The sequence below is a fragment of the Notamacropus eugenii genome, chromosome 1 (assembly GCF_028372415.1).
Source record: "Notamacropus eugenii isolate mMacEug1 chromosome 1, mMacEug1.pri_v2, whole genome shotgun sequence".
Classification (NCBI taxonomy): domain Eukaryota; kingdom Metazoa; phylum Chordata; class Mammalia; order Diprotodontia; family Macropodidae; genus Notamacropus; species Notamacropus eugenii.
In genome coordinates, this window is record NC_092872.1 from 218,649,791 (window position 1) to 218,659,786 (window position 9,996).

A 9,996-nucleotide genomic window follows, 5' to 3' on the forward strand; every position below is an offset into this window, starting at 1 on the left:
CACGAATCACACAGAGTAGAATTACTTACAATCAGCCTTCTATATTCAGATATCTATGTGCCATACTCTCCTGAATATTCTGCAGCAACAAATATCAATAAACTAAATACTGTAAGTGACATGCTTGTTTATCAATGGCAGTACATTATATTTCAACTGGTCTGATGGTTATCCATTGCAGAAACTTCTGTTGTGACGAAGCTACTTAAGAACACTGTCACCCCAACCTTTCTGAGGGAACAATTTCCCCTTCACCCATGGGCTTGTAGCCCCTTGTCTGCTTCCAGGATTGCCTAAGATAAATAGGGATCTTTCCTTCCCCTCAAATGGGGAGGGGGGAGTATAATTGCAAAGCACTTTGCAAGCCTTGAGATGTTAGTTAACATTGTCTTTATCACCATTCTCCTTCCTTTCCCTGATGCTAAAACCTTCTCATATAAAAGACAAATATTCCTTCTTTCAACTAAATAGAGACTGTCAAGGAAGGTGAGCAACCTGGAACTCTAAATCAAGATATGTCAATACCTCAGTCTTATTGATTCTTATTGGACTAATAAATGACCATGAGAGGGCTTTCTCAGTGCTATCTGAGAGAGCTTTTTAGGAAAGTCTATTGAGGTCCATCTATCAAGAAAGGGACTGACCAACTTGGAGTTATTTGGCAGCAGGTTTTGTGGGTAGTGGCTGTTGTAGGAGGGGTAGTTTTTACCAGGTGCTTTTCTGTTGAATAAAAAATGAGCACTTATCTTGTAGAGGAGGAAGGGAAGAGAGGGGAAGTCTGGTTCAGATAATATGCAATTCTCTCCTGGGTACACTATCTCCTGATAGTGCAGCTCTATAGAATTGGAATCCCATTTTCAAATATGAGGGTGATGTTACATCAACATTCCTATGTCCTATTCATTGATCGGTTGCTGTCATTACCCAACTGAACTCTCAACATTTTAGGACTTGCATGGGCCAGCAATTGTATTTTGCTTTCATTCTTGAATCCTAATTCAACTTGCATACTTTATAGGATTCTTTTAGAAAAACACTTATTTTTTTCCTCTCTCTCTCTTCCTCTCCCTCCTTCCCTCCCTCTTTCTTTCTTTCCCTCCCTCCCTCCTTCTGTCCTTCTCTTTTCTCTCTCCTCTCTCTCTCCTCCTCTCTATCTCTCTCTCTCTTCTCTGTCTCTCCTCTCTATCTCTCTCTCTCTTCTCTGTCTCTCCTCTCTATCTCTCTCTCTCTTCTCTGTCTCTCCTCTCTATCTCTCTCTCTCTTCTCTGTCTCTCCTCTCTATCTCTCTCTCTCTTCTCTGTCTCTCCTCTCTATCTCTCTCTCTTCTCTTTCTCTCCTCTCTATCTCTCTCTCTTCTCTGTCTCTCCTCTCTATCTCTCTCTCGGACACTGCCTCTTTCTCTGTCTCTTTCTACCTTTCTTTGTGTCTCTTTTTTCTTTCTCTATGTCTCTGTTTATCTCACTCTGTCTCTCTGATTAGCTTTCTGTCTTTATCTCTATCTCTCTTGTCTGTCTCTTTGTCTTTCTCTCTCATGTGTCTGCATGAGATAATTTAGCATCTCTCAGTATAGAAACTGTGTCTTTAGACTTGGAATCAGGAGATGTGTTTATTAGTGGAATGACATATTTACACTTTAAAGGAGCCTTCCAGAAACACAATAATTTTATATTCTACGGCCTGTTGTGGGGCCTTTAGGTGCCTTTTCAATCAACCACTAGCCAGGTACCTCTTTAATTGATTATGAGATTCAGTGGACATAGGTCCATTGGTCAGCAGTTAAGAGAACTCTGTTCCTGAATCCACCATGGATTCTTAATTGCTCTATAGACAAGTCATTCTCTTTCCTTTGTCTCTTTTTATCTAAACTGAATACCTGATTATACCTTCTTTACAAGGATGTATTAAGCCATGCAAAGAACACTGAATTTGTATTCAGAAGACCTAGGTTTGAATCCAAGCTCTGGTTCTTACTAATTGTGTGACATTTGGCAAGTCTTTAACCTCTCTGGGTCTCAGTTTTATAAGATTATAAATTGAGAGCTAGAAAGAATCTTAGAAACCATCAAGTCTAACATTCACAAATTGCAGAAGAGGAAATCAAGGCCCAAAGGAGATTAAGTAGCTTAACCCAGATCATATAGCTCATAAGCGTTTGAAGCAAGGTTTAAACTCAAATTTTCTTGACTAAGCCCTCCAACCAAGAGATATTCACTATTCCATCTAGCTATCCTCGTTTGTCAAATGAAAGAGTTGGACTAGATGATCTTTGACATCCCTTTCAAGACTTAATCTATGAGTTTATGAAGATAAAATGTGATTTGTTATAAGAATTAGATCACATACAAGGCTAAGCAGAATTACTGAGATAACTATAAATAGGAGGAATGGAAAATAAAACTGACTAAAAACATTCCACTTTCTTTTCCTGAAGGCTAAGAAAAATGAAAACACTAGCATTCATGGATGATGAGGGAAATGGGATTATGTCAGTACAAGTGACCTATGATAATAGCACACCTCCTTTAAGAAACTCTCATATAAATATATCATTTCTAGAATTTATAATAGGGGAATACACCTTTCATTTTGAGGACACATATATGCCATTTTTAAGTTGCCCTGTGAGGTGGTGTAATGAAAATCACTGCTTTTGTTGCCTCAAGGAGGGTCACTGGTCCAAAGAGTGCCCCTCCATGGTGCCCCCCCAGAGGGAGCCCCAGGAACCAACACCTGTGGAACCATGCCCATGTGACCAAGAGGGACATTGGAGGAAAGATTGTCCCTCAGGTTGAAGCTTAACAGTCACCACTTGTTTGATATGTATGACATTTTGATCTTCTGTCCATCAGTAGTCTAAGTTGTCAAAGGGTCAGTGAATGGTCATTTAAGTTGGGTAATTTTGTAGTCTGTGTTTGTAAATGTTTTATTCACTAACTCAGCAGCTAGTAGTGCACTGCACAGAGTGCCAGGCCTGACTGAAATTAGGACTCAACTTCCTGAGTCCAAATCCAGCCTTAGACACTTACTAGCTGTGTGACCCTGGCCAGGTCACTTAACCCTGTTTGCCTCAGTTTGCTCATCTGTAAGATGAGCTGGAAAAGGGGATGACAAACCATTCTAGTATCATGGGATCATGAAGACTCAGACACAATTGAAACTAGTTCTTAAGTCATCCACTGAGAGATGAACCTGGTATTCTTAATATCATAGATGGGTAAGGTCAGAAGTCACCTAAGATCCTAGTCATCTATATGACCAATTTGCCATCTATCTATCTATCTATCTATCTATCTATCTATCTATCTGTCTGTCTGTCTGTCTGTCTGTCTGTCTGTCTGTCTGTCTATCTGTCTATCATCTAGCTACCTACCTATCTATTATTTGGATTGCTAGGTGGATGAAAATGACACCTTGACATCATAAAATCCAATTATCTGGCCTTCAATAGTATCCATTAGAGCAGATGTATCAGACTCTTGGCCCATGGCCATCAAAACTCTCCAGTGTTTCTGGAATCAGATTAAAATGTAATTGGGAAATATTTAACAAAATAAACAAAAAACTTTGTTGTTAAATCTTTTCAGTAGTGTCTGACTCTTTGTGACCCCATTTGGGGTTTTCTTGGGAAGATACTGGAGTAGTTTACCATTTTCCTCTCCAGCTCATTTTACAGATGAGGAAACTAAGGCAAATAAGCTTAAGTGACTTGCCCAGAGACACACAGTTAGTGTCTCAAACTGCATTTGAACTCAGATCTATGACATAAATAAGGTTAATTTTGTGGTTTATTTGTGGACCCATTTGACACCACTGCACTGGACTGTGGAGCCTAGCATGGTGGGACTTTGGCCCTTCCATTTCGATCAACTTCATAATTGACCTTTCTCTTTCTTAACTCTTGATTTAATCAACAATTCTGCATACACTTCAGATTCAGTTGTTTGGCAGTGGGCCTCATAAATGACATCTCAGTTGGTTCAAACCTTCCACTGACAAAATAATAATGAAAAAGGAAGAAAGTGGGTGACAGGCAGTGAAGTTACCCTATTGTCTTTCATTGGTCATTAGGAATTTATTTTCAGTTAACCATGGTAGGAAAGTGTAATTAAACACATGGTTGATAACCACAGCCACGGGTGCCAATCAGAAAAATGATTGTTGCTTCCAAGATTCCAGGGATTGTTATTACACATCTTTTGCTGGAAACTGTATGCACTTCACAACTGTGAACCTCCTGTGAGCTTCCTCATATTTTCAATCAAATTATTACACACTAGAAATATGCATAAGGGAAATTATTCTACGCACTTTATGGTATGTTGTTGCTGGTAGCGGTAATTGAAGTACCTTTCCCACTTATGAAAGTACTAATTTTATTTGTTTTTATTGCTTTTCCAGATGCAATTATTTATTTAGTGTGCTTTGGCTTTATTAAATTATGTTTACTATAGGAACATCATAAAAATGTATGAAAACAACACATCAGCCCAGCTAGCCCAGTGACCTGTATTGAGAAATCTAGTGTTATTTTTCATATCCAAACATAATGGAATAACGTAAGAATAAACAGATAATCTCCACTACAAAACAATGCAATTTCCATGTAATAGAATAAAACACCTGGACAATATGATTTCATAAATCTTGGCTCTAAAATTTACATGAGTTGGGTTTTAGGTGGTTATTTTAGGACACATGGTATTTCTAAATGGAATCATTATAATATCAGATGTAATTAACCCCAAAAGAAGGCAGTAAACAGGTTTGAGTTGAGAAATGGAAATTGGTTTTAGTAACAAAATACAAGCAAAGAAGGAAAAAGAAAGAATAATGGTCCCATCCTGTGAAGTTTCAGAACTTTACAACCTTGGGCTAGCTGGTTGGATGGGGGAAATCTCAATGTTGGTCCCCAGTCCCTCAATTGTTGTGTATCAGGGCTTCATTCAGTTACCCAGTTGGCATTCTGATACACAGTTTGCTCTGTATTCCTACTACAAGGAGAAAGATGAAAACTTAGCCCTTGAGGTGTTTGGATTTTAGTATTCTTTTTTTTTTTAACTTCACTGAATGGATTCCTGATGTCCTATAATTCAATAAAATCATGTATAACTTGTTGAGGATATAAGGACCCCTTGAGGTGTCCTGAGTTTGAGCAAGAGCACCAGGCTACATGAACATGAGCCAGAAAATGACAGTAGCTCAGAAACAAGCAAAAACAGAAAGTAACCACCCAGTGCATTCATGAAGGCCATCTCCATCCCCACCTCTTCTCTGGATTATAATCTCTCTTCATATCTCCCTTTCATAGTCCTTGAATTTGAGAGTTGGAAGGAATCTTGGAACCCAGCTAGAACCATCCTCATTCAAAAGAATTCCCACTTTTATATACTTGACAAGTTATGTATCCTAGCTTCCACTTGAAGACTTCTAATGAAGGGGAACCCACTAGCTTTTTGTGGAGAGGGGGCAGCTTATTCCGCTTTTTAATGACTGTACTTGCTAAGAGGCAGCTTAATGACTCTGTGGATAGATTGTTGGGCCTGGGATCAGGAAGACCTGAGTTCAGATCTGGACTCAGATACTAGCTGTGTGACCTTGCACAAGTCATTTAATTCTGTTTGCCTCAGTTTCCTCATGTGTAAAATGAGCTAGAGAAGGAAATGGCAAACCACTCCAGTATCTTTTCTAAGAAAACCCCAAATTGAGTCATGAAGAGTTGAACATGACTGAAAAATGACTGAATAACACTGACAATTGCTAAAAAGTTCTTCCAAATCTTCCTCTCTTCCTTTCAGGCTCTTTTGATGCTACTTTGCTCTGTGAAACTTTTCTCATCTTCCCTTTACTCCCCACCCCAACATTCTTTCCATTCCATAATTTACTTGGAGCCCTTTGTTTGAATCCAGCCTTTGCCCCATCTTGCTTTGCTGTGTACTGAATTGTATTCTGTATGAAGGAATATGCCTTTCCCTTCTTTGTAGAATATAATCTTAATGAGAGCAAGGACCATAGCAATTTGCATCTTCACACCCCAAATCACTAGTACAGTGACTGGCCTGTATATACTTCATAAATGTTGAACTGAATGGATTTGAGAACACTGAAAATGGCCCTTGGGACCATAGGATCATAGCTTTAGAGATGCAAGAGACAGTCTTTCAAAGTCATCTCACCCAGACCCACCCCAACCCCAAATCCCCTGACCAATGTACAGTCGAAGAGATTGAGGCTCCAGTGACTCAGGCAAGTATTCAAGCAGAGATTGGTTAACCACTTATCAGGGATGTCATCAGAAAGTCGTTGTGAAGGAGTGCAAAGAACTAGATCTGCAGCCCCCAAACCTGGGGTCAGATCCCAGATCTGCTACCTGCTACTTGTGTAGTTTCTGGACCAAATCCCCTAAACTCTCCAAGCCTCATTTATGTTATTCATAAAATAAGAATGGCATTTGTTCTATCTCCCTCACAGGAATTTTTCAAGAAACATGCATTGTTAACTATAAGACAGTATATAAATGTAACCCATTATGTTGTTGGGGAAGGACGCCAGCAAAATTCAATGCATATAAAGAGTGTTGCCCATTTTAAAGTGTTCTAGAAGTGCTAGCTATCATTATCACCATTATCATCATTGTCATCGTCATCATCCTGAATTGGGTGAGAAATTGGATTAGATGACCTCTCTAAGGCCTTTTCCAACTTTTAAGATTCTATAATTCCTAAGGCAGAACCAAACTGCTCCATCATTCAGTATCAAATTAAATATTTTTAAAGAATTTAACACAGTGCTTGGCACATAGTAAGCATTAAAGAAAAGTTGACTCGCTCCCCACCTTCATTCATGGAGGCAGGGCTCATATATGGAATGAAGGCCAAAAAAGTCTGTGACAAGTATTTTAAGGGTTAAGAAGTGTTGATTGATCAGTTTGATTTGAACCAATCAGCATGCTTCCAAGGACCAGCATGCTTTCATGTTATATGTCCAGATGTTGGGTAGTCAGCTGGTTAGATGCCAGATCATTTACTCCCTTCAGTTCATCTGGAATTGTGACCAATGATGTCTTGGTTCATAAACTTGCTTCACTTGTCTGTCAAAGATATTAGGTATTAAGTACCTCTAAACATACAACTTCCCTTCTTTTCCCAACTGTTACCCTCATGTACCCCCTTTTCAGGGTAAGGGAGATCTCTTTGGATGATGGTGCACTTTCCAAAAGAAAGAGGTCATCTGTAACTCTGATGTTGTTCTTGTCTTGCAGCCAAAAATCACGGAGGAAAGCTTAACATATGCTGAACTGGAGCTGATTAAACCCCACCAGGCATCCAAGGGCCTCCCCACCAGCACTGTCTATGCTCAGATCCTCTTTGAGGAGAACAAGTTGTAAACCTGCCTCCCAGCATCTGTCTCCCAGGGCTTTTCACAACATCCAATTTAATACTCATCAAGCCCGTTATTTATGAAACCTCAGAGACAAAGTCCTAATTTTGTATTTTTTACTTTTCACTTCTGTGTTGTTGTGAGGGTCTTTTTCCCAGGAACATCCCCAGGGCTTAAAGGAGGCACCGAAATGGCTCCTGACAAAGAGACAGGAGCCCCAGCCTCAAGGCTCTTCTCTAAGAGAATCAACGACAGATTTGTCAACTTTCTGTTTTCTGTTTTCTTCCTTCCTTCCTTCCTTCCTTCTTCCCTCCCTCCCTCCTTCCCTTTCTTCCTTTCTTTCTTTCTATCTTTCTTTCTTTCTTTCTTTCTTTTTTCCTTCCTTCCTTCCTTCCTTCCTTCCTTCCTTCCTTCCTTCCTTCCTTCCTTCCTTCCTTTCTTCCTTCCTTCCTTCCTTCCTTCCTTCCTTCCTTCCTTTCTTCCTTCCTTCCTTCCTTCCTTCCTTCCTTCCTTCCTTCCTTCCTTCCTTCCTTCCTTCCTTCCTTTCTTTCTTTCTTTCTTTCTTTCTTTCTTTCTTTCTTTCTTTCTTTCTTTCTTTCTTTCTTTCTTTCTTTCTTTCTTTCTTTGTTTCTTTTTCTGGCCCAGGACCTTATCTTACTTAACTTCTCAAATTCTGGAGAGCAATAGAAAAGATTCTTCTGCTCAACCAGACCCCCTGAAGTCTTCGTTTTTCGCAGGACTTTGTTTTAAAACTAGAGAATGTATTTTTTACTCTTCCTGTACTGATGATATCAAACCTATAATATATAGCTAGAGGAAATTCCATTATAAAGCCAAGTGTATGATGGTAGCTATGTCATAATTGGTTTTCAAAGGACCAGAATCACTTGGATAGAGCACCTAAAAGCTCTGTTTGGTAAGCATATGTTTTTGTTTTGACTGCTTACTAATCCCCTTGAGTACAAGACCCCAAGTACTCTAATGGCCAAACCCTTGGGCTGGTGGGGTGGGCTTGGGGTAGAATAAGTTTCATTCCCAAACAGACTGTGAACCTTGGCTTTTCTTGGTGATTCCATTTTTCTAGATGCAAAATGGAGATGAAGCATCATGTTATGGCAGACAGAAAGCGGGCCTTGGAGTCAGAAAGTCCTGACTTCAAGTATGTTTCAGAAGCATACTAGCTAGCTGTGTGATCTTGGGCAAATCATTTTAACTTCTGAATGCCCCCAGGCAACTCTCCAAGACTGTAAGTTACAGGGGAGTTGCTGATCTACATTGGTGGAGACAGTTTTCATATCCGAAGATCCTAAACTGATGGAATCATAGCTTTAGATACTCCCTTCCCCAATCCCAATTCACGACATAAGGTAAAGCCAGGTAATATTAGTATAGATATAGGGATTGGAACCTCTTGGCTGAGACAGTCTATGTGAGTATACGGTATAACTATTTGTTAGCTATGTTCCTCAACATAAGTCATCACTGCCACTTTCTCTTGACACTTTGGGGCATGCTTGCCTTTTCAGCTGTGGAGCACAGTCAACATTGACTGGGGATATAAACTGAAATACTGTAATATGTAAAGTTCCTCTGACCATCTCCCTTAACCAAAAGGATAAGATGTTGAACCTCCACCCCTCCAGCCAAGCTGTCTTAGAGAAGTATTTTACTGAGTGCTAAAGGGGTGTTTAGACCTGATGCCAACATCCCTCTCTGTACAGAAAGAGGACCTGCGACTTGCCAGTCAGATCCAAGATATTTCACAGTAGAAGCATCACTTTGCATAAACTGAATTCCTAATGTGACCGTTTTTTTTTTTTTTGATATATTTGTTGTGAGGGATTGTTGAATAAACATTGTGCAAATTTGGGGGTGGGACCTACATCATGGAACATGTATATAGTGTAAATAATATATTTTAAACAATCTCCTCTGGACTCTGGTCATTATTCTTTCCCTCACTAGCCAAGTAGCCCGGGAAAGGAAGATGGCCCTATTCTTTGACCTATCCACCATACGAAACTCTCATGAGAATAGAATGAAAATGGAAAATACGAAATTTGGAGAAACTGAGAATGTTTAACTTAGAAAAGAGATGACTTCAGGGTGGCATGTTAGCTACCATCAAGTATTTGAAAGGGTGTCATGTAGGCACATTTGACTTTGTCTGACCTCAAAGGGCAAAACCAGGAGCCGTGGGTGGAGGACACAGACAACAATTTAGGTTTTATACCAGAAACAAAACAAAACAAAAACAACTTTCTGACAATTAAAGCTGTCCAAACATGGATTGCCTCAAGAACTGATGGGTTTCCCCTCCTTCCATCAGAAACTAAATGAGCACTTGTGAGTTGTGCTACATTGAGGATTTATATTGTGCACTGGTTGACTAGATAACTCTGTGTTCTCTTTGAATTCTCTAATTCTGAAATTCAGTCAATTTCTAGGGAAACTGAAGATACTCTGATGTTCACCTCCCCTGTCCACACTCAGGTAAAGGAAGGTATTCAATAAAAATGGTACCATATTGTGTGTTTAACTTCAGAATCACCATTTCCTCCTCAACAAGGCAACTTGAAACCAGTACTTAACATCTTTACCCTATCAGGAAAAAAATAA

The 9,996-nt window shown here is 39.6% G+C and overlaps 1 protein-coding gene across 2 annotated transcripts in view; it reads left to right on the forward strand.

The window, feature by feature from the left end:
• The window catches only part of VSTM4 (V-set and transmembrane domain containing 4), a 103,409-nt gene extending 94,104 nt beyond the window's left edge, over positions 1-9,305 (forward strand). The window contains exon 8 of one of the 2 annotated variants that reach the window (XR_011971397.1): positions 7,259-7,399. Coding sequence is in view for 1 of the 2 variants with exons in the window: in XM_072627513.1 (XP_072483614.1) it covers positions 7,259-7,384 (126 nt within the window). In the remaining variant the exon portion in view is untranslated. Of the gene's footprint in view, positions 1-7,258 lie in introns of both variants that reach the window. The other variant, XM_072627513.1, reaches the window with a different exon arrangement.
• Positions 9,306-9,996: the final 691 nt, after the last annotated feature.